The sequence below is a fragment of the Anomaloglossus baeobatrachus genome, chromosome 7 (assembly GCF_048569485.1).
Source record: "Anomaloglossus baeobatrachus isolate aAnoBae1 chromosome 7, aAnoBae1.hap1, whole genome shotgun sequence".
NCBI classification, from domain to species: domain Eukaryota; kingdom Metazoa; phylum Chordata; class Amphibia; order Anura; family Aromobatidae; genus Anomaloglossus; species Anomaloglossus baeobatrachus.
The window spans coordinates 241804296-241825524 of NC_134359.1; the positions used below are offsets into that span (position 1 = coordinate 241804296).

Below are 21229 nucleotides of genomic sequence, written 5' to 3' on the forward strand. Positions count from 1 at the left end.
TCGGTGGGCTGTTGTCTCCTATGAGGGACTTTGGGTGGGACAGGACCTCTAGTCCTGGCCTCAATCGGTTAATTAACCAGTTCCAATAGGTTCTGGCTTCAAGGTCAGAGTACCCCCCTTTGTGAACGGTTTCCAGTCGGGTCCCCGGTGTAGGTACCGGCGGGCTACAACCCAGTCCCGGTCCACCTCAGTTCTACCGAGCCGTCTTCCCGTCTCCTGCTGACGGAGACCACCGTCTGCCTCCTAGCCAGTGGCACCAGGGCTCCTACCCTGGTACCGTTCAACTTGAACTTCACTGCTGGAGCTACCCCTAGCTCCAGCACACACTCCTCTCCAAACTGAACTACAAACTCCTCTGTCTGTTTTCCCACCCCGGGCTGTCTAGACTCCTCGGTGGGAGTCTTCCAACCGCCTGGTTCCGCCCCCTGGTGTGTATCAGTCCCTAAGGGGGGTGACTAGGGTTTTAATGGTTGGCTGTGTGTTTCCTTGTGAGGGAAAGATGTAATGCAGGGGCCTACCTGTGACTACCTGGCCCTGCCAGGGCGTCAAATCATCACATGGCCATTCCACTCATATGTGATTTTCATTCTTCGTCACATGACATCTAGCTGTCCGTCCGGCTTATATCAATGAAACAGGACCTGTAGTTTTTACACCAAACATTGGGAGAATTAGGAAAAGCAGCTCATCATTGGCATGTGACTAAGTGCAAAAATCGCATATGAATGAGTGGTCACATAACTACTCAAACCACATGCTGGAGGGAGGGGGACAAGCTGAATTCTTACCCAGGGTTCTGGAAAACCTAGACCTGCCTCTGCTTTATCATCCAAAACATTTTGGACAATTGTAGCTTTCAACTTTGTGGAATCATCTTGGAGATAGACTAGTTCTGTTCCAGCATGACTGTTCCCAGTGTACAAAGCAAGGTCCATAAAGACAAAGACATGGTTGGGGGGAGATTGATGTGAGAAGAACACGACCAAATGCAGAGCCCAGTCTGAACCCCATTCAAAAACTTTGGGATGAACAAGGCTGGAGGTTGTGAACTTGGGCCTCTCCTACAACATCAGTATCTTACTCACAAATGCTCCTCTGAATGAATGGGTAAAACATCCAACAGACACCTCCCAAATCCTGTAGAAAGCCTTCCTAAAAGTGTAGAAGCTCTTCTAAGTGTATTGTAGAGTTGTCCCAATACTTTTTCCACATAGTGTAGAAAGTGATTTCATATAGTCACAGTACATAGAGGTGAAAGCGTTACCTCCATTCCTTCCGGTATACTATAATGACTTATCTCAGTGATGCTCAGGAGATATTGAACGATATATTGAAGAGCTGGAAATACTCAAAGGCCATTAAAAAGGGGTTGTCCACTACTTTGACATTGATGAATTGACATCATCAATGTCTGATCAGTCGGGGTCCGACACACTGCACCCCTGCTGATCAGCTGTTCTCGGTCCTGGTATCAAGAGCAGGCATCCGGAAATGTTCAGTTCCAGTGCTGCTTGGTCTTCTGATAGTGGCTGCGACCAGGTACTGCACATCCACCTCCCATTCTAATGAATAGAAGGCGGATGTGCAGTACCCAGCCGCTATCTAAAGATGGAGCAGAGCCGGAACTGAGCATTTCTGGCTGCTTATTCCTGCCGCCGGGAGCGAGATCAGCTGATCGGCAGGGGTGCGGTATGTCAGACCCGGGCTGATCAGACATTGATGACTATCCTAAGGCTAGGCCATCAATGTCAAAATAGTGGACAACCTCTCTAAACTTTCCACCCAAAGCAAACAGATGGTCATATATATGTGATGCCCTGGCCTATCAGGTCGTCACAGGGTATTGTGCAATTTGCCCTCCTGCACAGTATCCACCCTCCTTGGTTAACAGATCCCAGTCCTCCGGTGTTAATAGCTAGTCCAATTAAAATCCTAGGAACACTTCCCACTTGAAACTACCAGACACACCATTGGGGGCCTGAAGGGAATAGGGCTGCCCACATGGGGGGGTTGGTGAGGAGAAAGTGAGGACAGTGCCAGTAGAGTTGAGTCGAGTTGAGAGGAGAAGAGGCTCTCGTGAGGAGAGGCCACGGAGGAGAGCTCCTGTATCCTAGGTGGCAGACGTTGGTCTGGGCCTGGTGGGAGCTGGAACCCAGTCGCAGGGGACAGTGTCAAGGGACACGGACTGCCGAGGAAGGCAGCCGGCGGCCTTGAGCTATCACCGGGCAGGGGCCAGGGCACAACGGGGTACGTGGACCCTAGGCTGGAAAGTAGCTTCACGTGTTCCAGTAATTTACCCGACGGGGGTGAAGACATCAAAGTGTCATCCCCAACCCGCTCCAAAATCAGGGTACTAGCGCAACGATGGGATAGGACTTTCCCACTACAGTCCAAAGAAATCCTATGCATGAACCCTGAGAGTAAGCTCACTCAGTTAGCCATACGGGTGAGCGGGACCCAGAGAGTTTCATACCGATGGGTCCAAGTCAGACTAAGGTGCCAGGGATAGGGCCACAGATCAACAACACCACCAGGGGCACGGATCCAGGCGTACTCCCCGCAGACTACGGTGGTGCTCAGAACTTTGGTTTACAAGCTGCCGGTGTGGTTATTCTAGGACTGAGTGAGTACATTGGAAACTCCCTGCACCTATCCCCCAACGGCACCCGAACACCATCCATCACCAACGGGCCCCGGGAAACAAACCCCCTACCCACGGAGGGGTTAAACATCAGGCTGCCACACCATCGTCACCAGGGTCCCCAACGGCAGCGGTAGTCCCTCACATTACCATGCACCATGGGTGGTGTCACAAACTTTCCAAAATCCCCCTGTACATATATCATCCCCCCCACACCTTTTCATTCGAGTATCCGCGCGAACCCCCGGGTCCGGAGACCCCTTGAGCCACCGCGGTTCCAGATCAGAGTCGCTCGGCCGCTGCTACGGGGGCGGTACATATACACAAGTAAATCAGTAGCAGCAGATTAAGTTTAATTATTTTTTTTTTTATATTCTGTTGCTCTGACAAATGGACACCTTTTAGGTCACAGCCATCCCACTTTTGCCTGTTTTATGATAATCTAGGTCCTCTTCAGACTATTGACTGCCATATAACAGCAGTATTATCAGGTCTAGAACAAACAACTTGACATTTTCACAGCCTTGTACCCCTTTCAGACTCCTGCAACTTGTCAAAATAGTGGTAAAGAATTTATTTGATGTGGGGACAATTTGGAAGTTGTACAGACTTAGGCTATGTGCGCACGTTGCGTAATTACATGCAGTTACGCTGCGCTTTGTAGCGCAGCGTAACTGCATGCGTCTTGCGTCCCCTGCATAATCTATGGAGATTGTGCAGGGGCCGTGCGCACGTGGCGTCTTAGAGCGCAGCGCTTCGGCTGCTGCCCGAAGCGCTGCGTTCTAAGAAGTGACATGTCACTTCTTCCGTGCGCTTTGCCGGCAGCTCCTGCTCTGTCTATGGCAGGAGCTCCAGGCAGAGCGCATGGAATCGGCTTTTTTTTTTCTCTACGGACATTTTCTGCAGCGATTTGAAGCGCATGTGTGCGCTTCAGATCGCTGCAGAAATTTCTGCAGGGCTAGTACGCAACGTGCGCACATAGCCTTACCATCACTATGGGATTACCTCGCTTCTTCCAATAATGGAAACATACTGTATGTTTATAATAAGGATATTCTACAATGCTTACTTTTCATTGAGGTGTACGACTTGGGGCCATAGAAGCACTGCCACTCATCTTCCTTCTTATATTGCTGCCTGCATCTCTCTGGGAGCGCTCCGTTCCAAAGTCTGCAAGAACAATGTATGAGAATATATTCTGTAAACTCATTATAGATGTATATAACAAGGGTTCTGGTGCACAGACATAGGCAACACCCGGCCCTTTGCTTTCTAAGGATAGGAGATGATCACTGGGCACATTTAAAATCCCAAGAACAGGGAAGTCCCTTGTTCAAATAGGAGGTGTATTCCTACCCTTCATTCACCTCTAGGAGATGGGCAAGTTAGCTGTAGCTGCCCAGACTAAGGGTGAGTGGATGCCACAACCACCCCTGCACCTACCTTCTCATAACTCCAGTAGAACCCATCAGTCAGACCTCCAGGGATCACTTACCACTCATTTTTGAATAGTTTCTAAACGTTTTTAGTGGGGAAAACCACTTTGCATTGGTGGACCTGGTAGAATATGTGATTAGCTCATGCTCGAGGATGGTGTCAGACATAATTAGTGGGTCGTTGATCTCGTCACTTACTTCAAGCCTTTTTTAATGGCATCAGTCAGCGCACAAGAGGCTCCATCCATACAATCAGATTTTCCATGTTTACTTTCAAGGAACCATCCAGAATCCACTAGACCTCGAACCTGAACGGTATCAGCAGTCATCTCTTCCACTAGAGAAGCCACCCTGTCTAGGTTGATCAAGACTCCAGTGCCACCAGCGCTAGAAAACATGAAGGAAGACATAACATGACAAACCCGTAAAACCTTCTACTACCTATATCATAATTACATAAAATCATGCATCACGTGGTGCAAGCACACAACTATGTGGTGGAGTAATCTTATGACACCTGTTACAGTCAAAATAAAAATAACTTGGGTATTTGTTAAGCTAAGAAGACCTGGAATTTGCAGGCACAATACAGACCGTAAAATACTGCCGCTACATGGTAACGTGAATTGGGGTTGGGGGAAACATGATACAAAGATACTGGAACTTGTGAACGTAAAGTGCCTTGCACCGATCAGACCCAAAAGGTTTATCTGAAGGCCCAATATACCATCTGTAAAAAGCCCTCTACCACCTATTATCTGCCATTTTTTGTTCTGCTTATCTTTTCATCTACATGAAGGGATTTCTGCCCCCTCGGTTTCAGGTGCATATTAAAATTTGCTGCTATTCATCACATGGGAACGAATAACATTACTTGAGGAAACTGCAATTTGTGTATCTCTATAAAGGAAGAGCCCGGACTGCTGACCCGAAGGGGCTTAAGGGAGGGCTACATGACTAGGAGGGATGCCAGGCCATAGGGTTAATAAAGGGTTAATGGAGAAGTCAGTTTGGGCGCGAAATTTGGGGGTGGTGCTAAGGGGCAGTTAGGATCAGGGGTCAGTGTGATTGGTTAGGGGGTGGTGCTATAGGGGGTAGTATATAGGGCAGGTCAGAGGGGGGGGTGGGCCATTCCTACCTGGACGGTGACTGGAATCGTTGTGGCTGGATCCCGAAGATGGAGGACTTCATGGCACAGATGAAGAGGATGGCGGAGCAGCGTGGACAGCGTTGGATGGACGAGCAGCTCCAGCGATGGTCCGGCGTCGGCGAGGAAGATGGGACCCCCCTGCCTCCGAAGCGGCAGCGAAGAACATGGCCCCCGGAGCGCCTCAGCCCGGAGATGACGCCGAGGAGCCGGCAGCGGAGACGGAGCCCGAGTGGACGTGCGGCGGTGGATCCGGGACGTCGCGAGGCCCCGGCCGGAAGTCGGGCCGCGGGCGCCAAGGCAACGGGGCGGTGAGCGACACGGCCGGCCTCCCCTCCTCTTCCGGTTCGCGGCGCACGGCAGTGACGCGCGCGTCGCGGCCGCGTGACCCGGCGCGGTCACCTGACCCGGCGCGGTCACGTGGCCCGCTGCGCTCGCATGGCCCGGCGTCCCCTTGTGCTCCGGCGGCCTCACCTGACCGAGCGCGCTCACCTGACCCGGCGCGGTCACGTGGGGCGGCGCGGTCACGTGGGGCGGCGCGGTCACCTGACCGGGCGCTGTCACCTGACCGGGCGCGGTCACCTGACCCGGCGCGGTCATGTGACCCCGCGTACTCACCCGTCCCGGCGCGTCCCCGCGATCCGGCAGGCTCGCCTGACCCGGTGCGGTCACCTGACCCGCCGCGGTCACGTGGGCCGGCGGGGTCGCGTGGGTCGGCGGGGTCGCGTGAATTGGCGGGGTCGCGTGAATTGGCGGGGTCGCGTGAATTGGCGGGGTCACGGGGGCCGGCTGGGTTGCGTGGGCCAGCGGGACCGCGGGGCACAGATGAGGCCACAGTGGCGGCGGCAGCAAGGGCCAGGAGCAGAGCGGGGCTCATGCAGGAGCATGGGGTCCCAGTGTCGGCGGGGGAGTCCGTACGGAGACGGCCCGGATCAGCGGGGCCCGGCCTGGGATCACAGCGGAGGGACAGCGATGGGACGGCGTCGGGATCAGCTGGAGCACGCGGGGATGCCGGACGGCATGCCTCAGGCGGTGATTATGTGGCGGCGCCAGCGTCTGGATCGTCGCGGAGGATGGACGGTGCTGCGGGCGGACGGGGCCTAAGGTCGAGTCTGCCGGACGGCGGGCTCCCTGGGCCTGGGTCCAGTGAGGAAGATGAGGCCACCTTGGAGGAGGACGCCGCGGAGGACGACACCGGGGACCAGATCGTGGAGGTCGGCGAAGCGGCTGGAGGGCGACGCAGAGGACATGTGACGGCTGTTTCGGGATCTTCTCGGAGTCAGCCTGGTAAGACCACGGTTTCTCCTATTTCTCGTGCACCTGGCTTGGCTATGGATGGTGTGTCTGGTGCTATGGATGGCGTGCAGGGCGTGAATGTGGTTGGTGGTACGGGTGGTTTGCTTGGTGGCCCGAGTGGTGGGCAGGTCATGAATGTGGTGACGGGTGACGGCAGTGTGGCATCCGAGTTGTTGAGGTTGGTCAGGGGTTTGTTTGCCCCTGTGGGGGGCCCTAGCTTGGTGTGGCAGGGAGCGACGGGGCAGGAGGTTGCGACTCCTGCGGTTGGAGGGGTTGCTAGTGGCAATGGGGTTGGTGAGCCGGTGGTGGCGGCTCCCGCGGCCGCAGCTGCGGCTCCCGCTGCCGCAGCTGCGGCTGCAGTGGACATTGTTCGATTGGATGACAAGGCGAGAGGGGAAGTGTATGTCTGCTTTGATGGCCCGTTGGGGGCGCATCTGAAGCAGGAGACCAGGGAAAAAATATGGAAGGATGAATATGTTGAAATATTCTCATTGCTTCCGTTGGAAAAGTTTAATCTGGATCGGGTTAAACCGGATGAGAGCAAGAAGGACGAGGAAGAACGGCGGCGTTATCGCCTTATTCCTCGCACTTTTCAGAACTGGTTGCAGGCCTTTGTGATACTGGCCAGTGTGGTGGGGGAAAAGGCTCCGGATAACTGTTCGGCGCTTTTTTGTTATCTGGATTCTATCTGTGAGGCGTATAGGACCTATGGGGGGACTGCTTGGCTAAGATATGACGAGCAGTTTCGCCAGAGGAAGGCGGTCAGACCCAGTTTACGGTGGGACCACAAAGAGATTAGTCTATGGATGCGGCTGATGGCTGCGCCGAAGTCGGCATCGCAGTCCTTTCCAGGGGGCACCGGCGGGGGATCATTTGGCACCTCGCCGGGGCCCAAAAAGGGCGTTTGCTGGCAGTTCAATGAGAAGGAATGCCGGTTTGGTTCCTCCTGCCGATTCAAGCACGAGTGTTCGGGCTGTGGTGGCGCCCATAGTCACCTTAAGTGCTTCCGGAAGGGAAAAGGAAAGGCCGCTAAGTCTTCGTCAAAAAGGGAGGACCCCGGTGAGGGTAGATCGGATGGCGCCGTTTCTAAGTAGATACCCGGATCGGGGGGTCGGCTGAATTGTTGAGTGACGGTTTTAGTTTTGGTTTCAAGATACCGTCAGTGGTTAAGACGGGAGAGATTCGTTTGAAAAATTTACAGTCGACTCGCCTACATGGTGAGATTGTTGCGGATAAGTTACAGAAGGAGGTGGAACTAGGACGGATGGCGGGGCCTTTTGATGCCCCTCCATTGCCGGACTTGGTTGTGTCCCCGTTGGGGTTGGTCCCGAAAAAGGAACCTAACCAGTTCCGGCTTATCCACCATTTGTCCTATCCTACTGGCCGGTCGGTGAACGATGGTATTGATCCTGAGCTGGTTTCGGTATCGTATGTCCGTTTTGATAAGGCTGTGGAATGGTTAAGGAAGTTGGGTTGTGGTTCGCTTTTGGCGAAAACGGATATAGAAGCGGCCTTCCGCCTGTTGCCGGTGCACCCGGACAGTTTTCACCTGTTGGGGTGTTGGTGGGAGGACAAGTTTTATGTAGATTGTTGTTTGCCTATGGGCTGTTCAATTTCATGTTCATATTTTGAGAAGTTTAGTTGTTTCTTGGAATGGGTAATTAAGGAGGAGGCGGGTCTGGATTCAGTGTTGCACTACTTGGACGACTTTTTGTGCATGGGACCTGCTGGATCCTCGCAGTGTTCCCTTTTGCTTCGGACAGTGGAGCAGGTTGCTCGCCGCTTTGGAGTTCCGTTGGCGCCGGAGAAGACGGAGGGTCCGGTCACGGTTTTGAAATTCCTGGGTATCGAGCTGGATACGGTTGCCATGGAGTGCCGCTTGCCGGAGGACAAGCTGGTGGATTTGAGGGGTTGCGTTCAAGGGGCCATTGAGGCCAAGAAGATTCGTTTACGGGACTTGCAGTCCCTGTTGGGGAAGTTGAATTTTGCGTGTAGGATTTTGCCGATGGGGAGAGTTTTTTCCCGTCGCTTGGCTCAAGCCACCACCGGTGTGTTGCACCCTTTGCATTTTGTGCGTTTGAAGGTGGAGCATAAGGCGGACCTGAGAGTGTGGTCCCGTTTTTTGCAGCTGTATAATGGACGGTCATTGTGGCTTCGCGAGGTGGTGTCAAATGAGGAGTTGGTACTGTATACGGACGCGGCGGGATCCAGTGGTTTTGGCGCGTATTTTGGGGGGAGATGGTGTGCCGGCAGGTGGCCTGATTCGTGGCGGGCTTTCGGTCTGACTAGGAATTTGGCCCTGTTGGAACTTTTCCCTATTGTCGTGGCCATAGAGGTTTGGGGACAGGATTTGAAAGACAGGAAGGTGCGTTTCATGTGTGACAACCTGGGGGTCGTTCAGTGCGTTAACAAGTTGACAGCTGATTCCCCCCCGGTGGTGGATCTCTTGCGTCATTTGGTGCTGAAATGTCTGGAGTTGAACTTGTGGGTCTGTGCTGTACATGTGCCGGGGGTGCTGAATTCTGTGGCTGATGCTTTATCTCGCTTCCAGTGGGACCGCTTTCGAATGCTGGCGCCGGACGCGGAGCAGCAGGAGACCGTGTGGCCCGTCTGGTTGTGGGACCTGGTTTGCAGCCGGCCTGGGAATTGATCAGACATTCGGTGGCACCCAGTACGTGGCGCAGCTATAATTCAGCGTGGGACCGTTGGCTCGAGTTGGTTGATGAGGTGGGAGGTCATGTATCTGAAGGTGACAGAGTTTATTTAGTTTTGTTCATGTTGGGCAGGGCTAAGGAAGAAGGCCTGTCGTGGTCGGCCGTGGCGGGCAGGTTGGCGGGCATTGCTTTATTTTTCAAGTTACTGGGCTGGAAGGATGTTACGAAGGATTTCTGGGTGCGCCAGGCGCTGAAGGGTTACAGGAGGGCGGAGGCGCGCCGAGACCTTCGGCGCCCGGTATCTTTTGAGCTGCTGGGCAAGCTGTTGTCGGCCTTGCCTCGGGTGTGCTGTTCGGAGTATGAATGCCAGTTGTTCGGGACCGCTTTTGTTTTGGCCTTCTTTGGGGCGTTTAGAATTAGTGAACTGGTGAGCAGAAACACGAGGAGTCACGGAGGTTTGTTGTTGGAGGACGTGGAATGCGGTATGGATGTGGTACGGTGTTGCTTGAGACGGTCAAAGACGGACCAGCTGGGTAGAGGTCGGATGGTGGAACTATGGGGTGTACCTGGTTTAGCGGAGTGCCCTGTCAGATGGCTGTCGGCGTTTTTAGAAGTGAGGGGAGCTCGCCCGGGGTCCCTTTTGTCCCACCAGGACGGGTCAGCCTTGTCTAGTTACCAATTTGTCTGCATCTTTCGGAGGTGCCTGTAGTGTTGCGGTCTCAACGAGGCTGAGTTCGCGTCGCATTCCTTTCGGATTGGGGCTGCGACTCAGGCGGCTCGTTGGGGTCTGGGCGCGCAGGCTCTCCGTAAGATTGGACGATGGGACTCGGCCAGGTTTAGATCTTACGTCCGGCCGAACTTGTTGTGAGATATTGGTGGGGGGGGGGGTCGGGGGCGGTATTTGTTTGGTAATCATTACCCATCTTTTCTTCCTCGTGCCCCCCCCCCCCACCCCTCCTTGTGTTGTCACCTTTTGTTTTGTAGGTTTACCGTTGTTGGTGTGGGTGCTCGGCCACTCATACGTGTATTGGGGGGCGTTTCGTGCGGGAATACGACCGGACGGCCGCCAGTTGGGGCTTCCCAGGGAAAAGGCTACGGTGCGATGGATCGGGGTCAGGGGCATGCTGTGGAGTGAGGTGTTGCCTACCTGGCGCCACCATTCACAGCTGGACAGAGCACCGGACGTGGTAGTACTACACGCGGGTGGGAATGACCTGGGTCTCCGGGCTTCCAGGGACCTGATACAAGACATAAAATGTGACTGCCTGCAGCTCCTGTCTTCCCACCCGGGTCTAATAATTGTCTGGTCGGATATGGTTGCGCGGCTGACATGGCGGCACGCCAGGTCGGTGGAGGCAGTAAACAGGGCGCGAAGTAAAGTGAATCGGGAGATTGGGCGGTTCATTTCCCGGGTTGGGGGTGTCTCTGTTCGGCACCCGGAGTTGGAAGCGGCGTCCGCCGACTTGTTGCGCCGGGACGGGGTCCATTTAAATTCGGTGGGAAATGATATTTGGGCCTTAGGGCTGATGGAGGGGGTTGAGAAGGCTTTGTTGGTGTGGGAGGACTCGCGCGCACAAGGGGTCATGCGCGCTCGCGGTGGCGGAAAGGAGGGGGGTGTCTGAAGGTGGGGGTTTGCACAGAGGAGAGGACGGAACCCAGTGCCGGAGCGGGTTACCTCTAGCGGTGCAATTGTTTGGTAAACGGGTCCTTGCTGGGTTGAGTCTCAGCGGGACATAGTGGGGGCAACATCTGGCTTGGGCTCTCGAGTCGGTGTGTTGCGGCTGAGGGTCAGGAGACGGGCTGATGTTGCAAAGAACATTTTGGTTAACCTTCAGGTACCCCCCCTTCCTTTTCGGGTTCTTCAATGAAGAATTGTATTGTTACATGGCTGATGTTTCTGTTACGAATAAATGGGGCTGCTGTGGCCTTTATATCCAACGTCACACAGTGTTTGTGTTTATTTTAGATAAGAACCCTAGGGGGTAGGGGGTTGTTGGGGAAGGTCAAAGGCCTTCAGTCAGACATTCCGGAGTCAAGGAAGAGCCCGGACTGCTGACCCGAAGGGGCTTAAGGGAGGGCTACATGACTAGGAGGGATGCCAGGCCATAGGGTTAATAAGGGGTTAATGGAGAAGTCAGTTTGGGCGCGAAATTTGGGGGTGGTGCTAAGGGGCAGTTAGGATCAGGGGTCAGTGTGATTGGTTAGGGGGTGGTGCTATAGGGGGTAGTATATAGGGCAGGTCAGAGGGGGGGTGGGCCATTCCTACCTGGACGGTGACTGGAATCGTTCCCGCCCGCCCGCCCTGATTGTGGATTCGACATCAATGAAGAAAAGAAGGAAGATCGTATTTGTCGCAGCGGCGGAAAGGAGGGGGGTGTCTGAAGGTGGGGGTTTGCACAGAGGAGAGGACGGAACCCAGTGCCGGAGCGGGTTACCTCTAGCGGTGCAATTGTTTGGTAAACGGGTCCTTGCTGGGTTGAGTCTCAGCGGGACATAGTGGGGGCAACATCTGGCTTGGGCTCTCGAGTCGGTGTGTTGCGGCTGAGGGTCAGGAGACGGGCTGATGTTGCAAAGAACATTTTGGTTAACCTTCAGGTACCCCCCCTTCCTTTTCGGGTTCTTCAATGAAGAATTGTATTGTTACATGGCTGATGTTTCTGTTACGAATAAATGGGGCTGCTGTGGCCTTTATATCCAACGTCACACAGTGTTTGTGTTTATTTTAGATAAGAACCCTAGGGGGTAGGGGGTTGTTGGGGAAGGTCAAAGGCCTTCAGTCAGACATTCCGGAGTCATGTTCATTGAGGCTCTTCAGGGTAGATTTACTCACAACGGTGGAAGATTTGTCCATTTATGAAAATATCACAGCTGCCTGGTACAATCAGAACCTTCTAACATGCATCCATCCGCCTCCTCGCTCTTATAAATCAAGGAGATGGATGCATTGAAGGCACACAATGTCGGGACCCCAAGGCTGACCTGATAAGTCATCCTTTGTTGATTTCTGCATAATGGATAACTAGCAGTGTAGGCGGTAAACATAAAACCTGCTATGAGACGGCACATCTTTCCTTTTACGTTTGTTACAAGGAAGTTCAGCAGAAGTCAGAAAAGTTCTGCATGGTCTCCTCACACTGTTGTGTACATTTATGGTATAAGCTATAGGTCATTATGCCATAGGACCTTAATTTACTGGACAGAGGCCAAGTGTACTACTGGCCTCGGTGCGGCAGAGATTCATAAACGCGTCTATTCTACTGTATGTAATAGCACAGGAGTCTGCTTTACTCACCAGTCCCAGTTTCTGTAATTGACTTCAACACTGATGTCACATTGGCTGCACAACAGCCAATCAGTAAGCTCATCGCCACAGAGCAGGGAGTTCTGTCCACCGGGGCAGAGCAACGGAGCTCACCGATTGGCTGTCGTGCAGATGACGTGGGGTCTTCGCTTTAGTAGACAGACATCGAAGCAGTGGTGCGGACAAAGAGTTGGACCCGGTGAAGGTAGATAAAGCACCGTTAGTTTCATAACAAAACTACATCTGAGGACTGACATTTTGTGAAAGGGGACGACCCCTTATTAGAGAACCGGTCATTAGGATTGTATAACTGAAACAAACTAGTGAGAAATATAATATAAAATATAATATAATATATATTATATATTTATATTAATTAGTATTCATGCTAAAGAGATCTTGATTGTGGGAATCAGATTTGATGTTTTAGAGAAATTTATAGTTGAAATTGTAATCTAATGAGTTGCAAGTAAAGTTATTGGGCGAGCTCTGCACTTCCAGCTCTCCTGCTTCTCCCTCCACCTTTTCTGCTCCTGTCTGACTGCAAGTTCCCTGAAACATGACTGACCAATCAGAGACAAGAGGAACAAAGTGGACGAACAGGCAGAGATGCAGGAGAGCTGGAAGTGCAGGCCCCGCCCACTGCACTTGTGACTCAATAGTATATATATTTTATCAAGAAAAGTAAGGATTTACTCAGCATTGAAACTCCTTTACATACAAGCCATTAGTATGGGATATAAAATCCTGATGATGTGATGCCCCTGGACTATCAGGTCGTCACAGGGTATTGCACAATCTACTCTCCCGTGTAGTATCCACCTCCCTCTTGGTTATGGGTCCCTAACCAGATGGTGTTGCCTACATCAGCAAAATCGAAATCCTAGATACACCCTGCACCACACCCACGAGACACGCCAGTGGACGGCTTGAGTGGAATAGAGTCGCCCACCTGGGGGGTCTGGGAGGGCAGGTGAGGAGTGTAGTCAGTCATTCAGTGAGTGAGAGGAGAGAGAAGCCCTCGAGCTGCGAGGAGCTCTGAGGAGGCCGGGAGCGGGGACTCCCATAAGGAAACTGTCTAGGTTGCAGAAGGTGGTCTGGGCCTAGAGGAGTCGGACCCCCGTCCGCAGGGGATCGTGGCAAGGGGCTCGGATCTGTCGAGCAGGATAGTAGACGGCCTTGCACCATCACCGGGCTGGGACCGAGGCATGACGGGGTACATGGACACTAGGTCGGGGAGTAGCTGCATGCAACCCGATAATTTACCCATGGAGAACAGAGCCTTCAAGATTCGTTCACAACCGCTCCAAAATCGGGGTACTAGCCCAAAAAGGGGGATAGGACTTTCCACCCAAAACTGTGCAGAAAATAAACAAGCGTGAACCCTGAGAGCAAACTCCCACACTTAGCCATAGTGGGGAGCGGGACCCAGCAAGTTTCATACTATCAGGACCACCAGAGAAGTAAACTTAGTGTCAGGAGGCAGGTCACGGATCACTAGGCAGCACCATTGGGGACAGGACCCAAACTAGCTCCCCTCAGCGGCAGCGGTGTCCAGAGATTTGGTTTACCCAGTTGTCAGTGTCTGATTAATGGATGGAGTGAGTACAAGAGTGATCCCTGCATCTCATGGCCTAATCTTCCCACCGAGTCTCGGGGCATCCCCCCTACCCGTGGAGGGTCATAACACCTGGCTGACCCCTGTCATCACCACGGGTACACCCCAACGGCAGCGGCGGTATTCACCCCAGTTACCGCGCACCATGGGTGGTGTCACAAACTCCATAATCCCTTGTAAATACCCCCCTTCATTTGAGTGGCTGCACGTCCCCCGGGTCCGGAGACCCTCGAGCCACTGAACCCGGATCAGAGCAGCTCGGCTGCTACTACGGGGGCGGCACAATGACAACTTGCAATTTTAATAATTTACGAACATGAGACACCTCCTTTAAGGGGGTTTGTCTGAAACCTCAGATGCACACCACTGATTGGCCACTTCCCCGGCTCATTGGCTTCTCGTCTCCCTTTATTAGGCCATCCAAATTTAAAGTTTTTCGTTTTTAATGAATGATTCTCATCTTGAAGTGGTATTCACATCTGATAAAGTGATGGCACAATGCTACAATCGGTGCAGGCCATCTTCTGTCAGCCCCAATGATATGAAGAATAAAAGGCATCACAGAACTGGTTTACTGTCGCAGATATGTGCCAAAAGCCAGATTCCACCAATCTAAGGTCGGTCTCATGCATTCGATATTCGCAGTGCAAGTGTGAACAGGGATGTACAGACCATCCACAGGTCTCGTATTTTAGGCCACGGAGCTCGATCAGGTCATCAATCGTACTTTATATACACCAAACATGTCTCTCATTGCTGGCCTATCCTAAGAATAAGCTCTTTAATGCCTATGACCAGTTTAACTCATTACTCTGCAATTCTTGTTTCCTATTACTGATACAGCCCCACTTGTGACGGAAAATAAAGCAAGGGATTTTTTTCCCCCCCAAAAATGAGATGTTATTTAAAAGCATATATTGCCACCTAGTGGTGAAGTGTAGTACTATCATGTGCCATCATGTCACTAATAAAGCAGCATGCTGAGAAATCAATACATTTGGACAATGCAAAGGGACTTCGGAACAAATCCAAATTCATATTGATGAGATTTATATTGCACGTGTGCGAAGGCTTCATTCACCCATCAGTAGTTTGTCTTGTGAAAAACTAAACGATTTTCATCATTATTTGATGTCAGCTTTTGCAGCTGTGTAATTTTTCATATGCTTTATATAAAAAAAAAAAAAAAAAAAAAATGTAAAAAATCACAGATAGACCATATATAATTCATGGATGTCTCAATGAAGCCTAAATTCAGATATTTTGCTACCAAACTAAATATGGATATGTTAGATGATCACAAACAGAGAAGTCATGGGTTAAATCCACACTAAGATACGGGTAGGACAGTACAAAACGTATATAAATGAGTATTATACCTGGATCCAGCCAGAATGACACTCTTTGCCTGTTTAATGCCCTTTGGCACCAACTCGCGGATCACCTCCTGTATAATTACCGAGCCCATAAATGCATAGTCTGTAGAATATAAAGATGTGTTAGCAATCACAACTCAGATCTGAGCCTGTTTTCTTGGTCAATCTTAAGATCATATATTTTCATTATTAACTGTGGTGTATTAGTGGTTACCAGTGGTGGTCAACGCAACGGACCCCAGTGACATCTGAGGTCCATGAAGCACAAGCAAGCCAAAATGTTTGTATACATCATAGAAATATATATATATATATACATACATATATATATATATATATATATATATATATATATATATATATAGGTCTCTGGAGTACTCAAACTTTAAAGTCTTGGTCGTCCTCTGTTATTTCTACACTGACATTCTAAAATTGGAGTACAGTCTAAGCAGCTTTCACAAGATCTTCATGCTTCATGCTGTGGGATAGGAAAGCTGGTTCTCAGACACTGCCACACTTCCCAAAGAGAAGCATGGTTTATTATGATGTCTGACTTCACCATCTCTGAACTAGAGGTGCATTTTACAGTTTGGGAAGCACTGACAGTGCTTCCTTTTCTGGACCCAATGATCATGTGATCGCTGGGTGCAGGAGGGAATGATACCATCCCCAATAACAGAGGAGGAAGGAGGATGACACATTTATTGATAACTTAAGAGATCTTTGAAATGGAGGAGCATTCTAAGACCCTCTTAGGGGCATAGAAACAAAACACAAGAAACACTGCCAGGCTACATCACTGTTTCTTACACACACACACACACACACACACACACACACACACACCTCTCCCAGAACGTTATTGCAATGATCTTTTGTTATACACATTAAATTTCTGTGTGTGTATTGGGGTAAAGAAACAAAATAAATAAAAAAAAAGGACACATTAGACTTTCACACAAAAGCCCCAAAATTGTTGCCACCCTCAATTTCATATCCGGTTCCACACCCTTTGGAATAAATGACTGCAATGATTTGCTTCTTAAACTTCTCAACTAGAAAGTTGGACCACTCTTGTTTTGTAAACTGCTCCAGGTCTCTCATATTTGGAGCTGCCTTCTCCCAACAGCAATTTTAATATCTCTCCACAGTTGTTCAATGGGATTCAGAACTTGACTCATTGCTGCCACTTCAGAACTCTTCCATGCTGGGGGCTTCTTGAAGTATGTGTGGGGTCATTCTCCTTCTGGAAGATGCAAACCCAGCTTTCTGATTCTGGGCACTACGTTGTGACTCAAAATCCTTTGGTAATCACAGATTTCATGATGTCTTGCTCATAGTCAAGGCTCCCAAGTGCCAGAGGCAGCAAAACAACCCCAAAACATCCCTGAACCTCTATCATATTTGACTGTAGGTACTGTGTTCTTTTCTTTGTAGGCCTCATTCCATTTTCGGTCAACAGTAAAATGGTGTGCTTTACCAAAAAGTTCTATCTTTGTCTCCACTGTCTACAAGACGCTTTCCCAGGAGGATGTTGGCTTACTCACGAACATTTTGGCATACTGCAGTCAACCTGTGTTATGTCACTGGGTCAGCAGTGGTGTCTTCCTATGTCTCCTGCCATAGCATTTCATTTAAATATCAACGGATATTTCACGCTGACACTGATGCACTCTGAGCCTGCAGGACATCTTGAATTTCTTTGTAACTTGATTGGATGGTGGATAAGCCACCCCAGACTATCCTACATCCTTTCACCAATTTTTCTTTGGTGTCCACGTCCAGGGAGATTAGCTATCGTGCCATGGGTTGCAACTTCTTGATTATGTTGCACACATTGGACAAAAGGAACATTGAGAACTCTAGAGATAGACTTTTAAGCTTGAACTAGTTGATATTTTTCAACAATTTTGGTTCTCAAGTCTTAAGACAGTTCTCTTCTCTACTTTCTGTTCTATATGCTTAGTGTGGTGCACACACAGATACAATGCAAAGATTGAGACTTCTCGTCTTTTTACCCGATTTCAGGTGTGATTTTCATATTGCCCACACTTGTTATTTGCCACAGGTGAGTTTGAGCTAGTATCACATGCCTGAAAAAAAAGTTGTTCACTAACTTTTGGAAATGGGCCAACAATTGTGTCCATTTTTGGGGTTGTGTATCAAATTATGCCCAATGTGAAATTATGTCCAATGAGCCGTGTGTAACATGTCGCAAAAATTTAAGCCCCATGTGTTGTGAAAAAGAGGCAAAAATCATTTGAATATCCAAATGAGAAAAAAATGATAGTGCATTAAAAGCCGAAAATGTCCTTCTTTAGGAACGAGAAATTGGGGGGTTAGGAACTGGTTAAACTTCAACCCAGGATGTTTGCATCAACATAAAAATTGTTACACGTTTTTAGGCCATTTGTAATTATTATAATGATGGAATTTCTTTAAAGCAAGATCATGTAAAAGGAAAATAAAATAATAATAATAATAATAATAATAATAATAATAATAATGTACCATTCCGTGATCTGGATATGTTTCCACTCCAGACATCGCTGGAGCAATATGGCACAAAGCTGTTGAAAAGAGAATAAAAAATTATTTTGAGTCTAATGAACACAAACTTTTTCTAAAGTATATTAGCCTTGGAGGGCTATAAGGGGCGTAATAGTAATCTAATGCTAGACCACCAGAAGACCCCTACTGCTGTAATTTGTAATTGTCTTTTTCATATGCTTAGGCCACAGAAAGTAAAATCAAAGCTCCATGTGTGATTTCTCTACTGGAGGTTAGAAATGGAGACGATTTATTCTGACCCAGTCTGTGGCATTTATAATACATATTGAATTTTTTTGTATCATCCGTTGTAGTGTAAGATTCCTGTTGATAACATTCCTTTTAAGGCCCCATGCACACTGATGTTTTCTGGGTTTGGTTTGTTCTGTTCGGAGCAGTTCAACGGTTCCCATTCTAATAAGCCCCCCCTGTGCTCCGGTACAGCAGTCATATTCCTTCATAATATAAACAATACAGCCTTTGTGCACGTCCCTGGGGCCTTTGAGGTTTTCTATGATGTTTGGAACTCAGGACCGCAATCTTCAGATGAGTCAATTACACTGGGATTATCCTGATTGGAGATGTTCTATTGCCGTAAGGGCCCTTTCACATTGCATTATTACCCAAGTTGACTGGTCCTGTCGGATCCTCCGTCCGAACCCCCCACAAAACGGGTTTTGGATGCATGTGCTAACTGGGCCATGATTATAATGGTGCAGACTGAGTCACCGTGTGCTCTGTCTTGCACCATTTTTGAGCATATATGTAGCACCCAGGGTTATGGGGTACTCTGTTTCGGGCAGTGTCTCTATTGGGAATGTTACGATTGTGGCAGTTACTCGGTTCCGTGCCTTGGGGATATTTACAGGGGATTTGTGAATAAGGTTATTTGTGATGCCACTTGCGGTGTTGCGGCTATAGGTAGGGAGCCGCTGCTGCAGTGTCTCTGCTGGGGATGATGATATTGCAGCTAGTATGGTAGTCCCTCCGCAAGTAGGGTATTGCCCCAGGGTATGGTATGGTGCGGTGGGCGTCAGAAGAAGGGAGTCCACACAGGTATTCAGTGCAACTGGTTTTACTCACTTTTCTCAAGATGTTAACTGGTTGCACGAGGCCGACTGGTTTCACCTCCAGGTCCCCTTGGTCCCAGTGCCAGTCTGGTTCTCTGGTACCTTCTTCCCCTGCACCTGTCTCTGGTAAGTGGGTCCCCATGGTATGTAACACCGGGGGTCCGCGGTTTGTGGTTTGTCCACCTCTGTCCGCCTGACGGTAGCGTGAACCCTGTGGGGTTGGAGTCTCTGGTCCTGTCCCCGGCTTTCTCTTTGCTACTGAGTCTTCGGATTCTTTAGGATCAGCAAGGTCCTTGATGGTCCCCTCTGCTGTGCAGGTGTAAACAGGTCGGCTTGAAGCTCTTTTCTGTCCTAGGGTCCTGTACCCAGTCGGTGCGTAGTTCTGGGAGTACTCCACCGGGAACCACCTCTCCTGGGTACCAGGTCACTATCAACCCGAGTCAGGGTGTCACTTTACTTCCACCTTCACTCTTCTGCTGTCAGATACTATCTACCGACTTAGACTGACTTCCTGTGTCCCGATTACTACCCACAATCTGCCCCTCCCACTTGGTCAACTAGTGGACTGGAGTAGCTCCACCTCTAGGCGGCCATCCATTGGTCTGACCCTAGCTAGTACCATTGTATGGGGGATTGTTGGGGAAAACTGGGGTTCTTGGTACCTGAGGGGATAGGCCCTGCATCCTGGTGGGGATGCAGAACCTTGTAGCACCCTGAGGGTCTCAGGGGCGCTACATATACGCTTTCTGCATGTGAACACCCAGATGTAGTAGACCGTCTTGGTGTCCGCCTCCAGAAAGTGTATGCGCCCAAAAATGGTGCAAGACAGAGCACGGTGACTCCGTCTGCACCATTATAATCATGGCTCCGTCGGTGCGTGCGTCCAAAACCAGTTTTGTGGAGTGTGGGGGGGGGGGGGTTCAGAACTTAGGCAATAACTCAATGTGAAAGCGGCCTCACTGAGTTTTGTAGCCTGTGTGTTACCTAGGGGTATGCTAACAAATAGCGATTTTGACATGTTTTCTACAGGACAAATGCAAACAATTGGGCCATGTGCACACATTAAGTATTTGGCAAATTTTTTGCCTCAGGAATGTAGCCCAAACCAGGAGTGGAACAGTCAGAGGAAAAGTATGATAGAAACACAAGCACCACTCCTGTATTTATCACCCACTTCTGTTTTTGGCTTACAAATCCTGAGGTAAAAAAAAAAAAAAAAAACAACTCACCAAATACTCAACGTGTACAAGTGGACTTGACGTGGCAATTCCGCACTAAGGCTATGTGCGCACTTACCGGATTTTGCCGCGGATTTTTCGCGGATTTGCTGCATGTTTCGCTGCAGAAAATGTTCATAACATCTCTGCAGTGAATCACCAGCAAATCCTATGGAGAAAAAAAATCCTGTGCGCACTAGGCGGAATTTGACAGCTGCATGTTTTGCTGTGGGAATCCCGCAGCAAAAACAAGTGCATGTCACTTCTTTTCCGCACATCGCTGCGGGATTTCACTCCATTGACTCAATGTTAATCCTGAAATCCCGCAGGGAATAACGCAGGCAGCAAATTCTGTGTGGTTCACTGCGTTTTCCTGCGTTATTCCCTGCGGTATTTCGCGGTTTACCTCCGGTAATGTACATCGCCTGTCTGCGGTTTTGCAGGGAAGTGATGTCATTACAGGAAGAGGAAGCGGAGCAGAGAGTAAACAAACACAGATCACACACACACACACATCACAGACACAGAACACATAGACACAGACACATAGAAAGAAAACGGAAATATAGGAAAAAAAGAACGTGGTCTCCGCTGTATATTTACCTTCCAGCCGAGGTAAGCACACAGCGGCGGCCCGGTATTCTCAGGCTGGGGAGGGCGAGGGGCAGGGGTAATGTCCCCCGCCTCACTCCCCCTCCCGCAGCCGAGAATATCAGCCGCAGCTGCCCCGGCACTGTCGCATGCAATATGCGGCAGTACCGGAGTGTCCTCGGCTCTTCTTGCCACCATGTAGCAGTGGTGGCAAGGTAATACAAGGGGTTAATGTTGGTGGGGGACCACCGCCATTAACCCCAGGCTTGATCATGGCAGCGTCTATGTGACAGCTGACATGATCAACCCGTAAGTAAAGTGAAAAAACACAG

The 21229-nt window shown here is 50.1% G+C and overlaps 1 protein-coding gene across 1 annotated transcript in view; it reads right to left on the reverse strand.

Annotated features, from left to right (window-relative positions):
• LOC142246115 (palmitoleoyl-protein carboxylesterase notum2-like) overlaps positions 1–21229 on the reverse strand; it is a 59492-nt gene that overhangs the window by 11368 nt on the left and 26895 nt on the right. The window contains exons 6-9 of the mRNA XM_075319128.1: positions 17981–18039; positions 15473–15572; positions 4276–4464; positions 3711–3811 (exon numbers count right to left, since the gene is read on the reverse strand). Of these exons, the coding sequence (XP_075175243.1) occupies positions 3711–3811; positions 4276–4464; positions 15473–15572; positions 17981–18039 (449 nt within the window). The remainder of the gene's footprint in view (positions 1–3710; positions 3812–4275; positions 4465–15472; positions 15573–17980; positions 18040–21229) is intronic.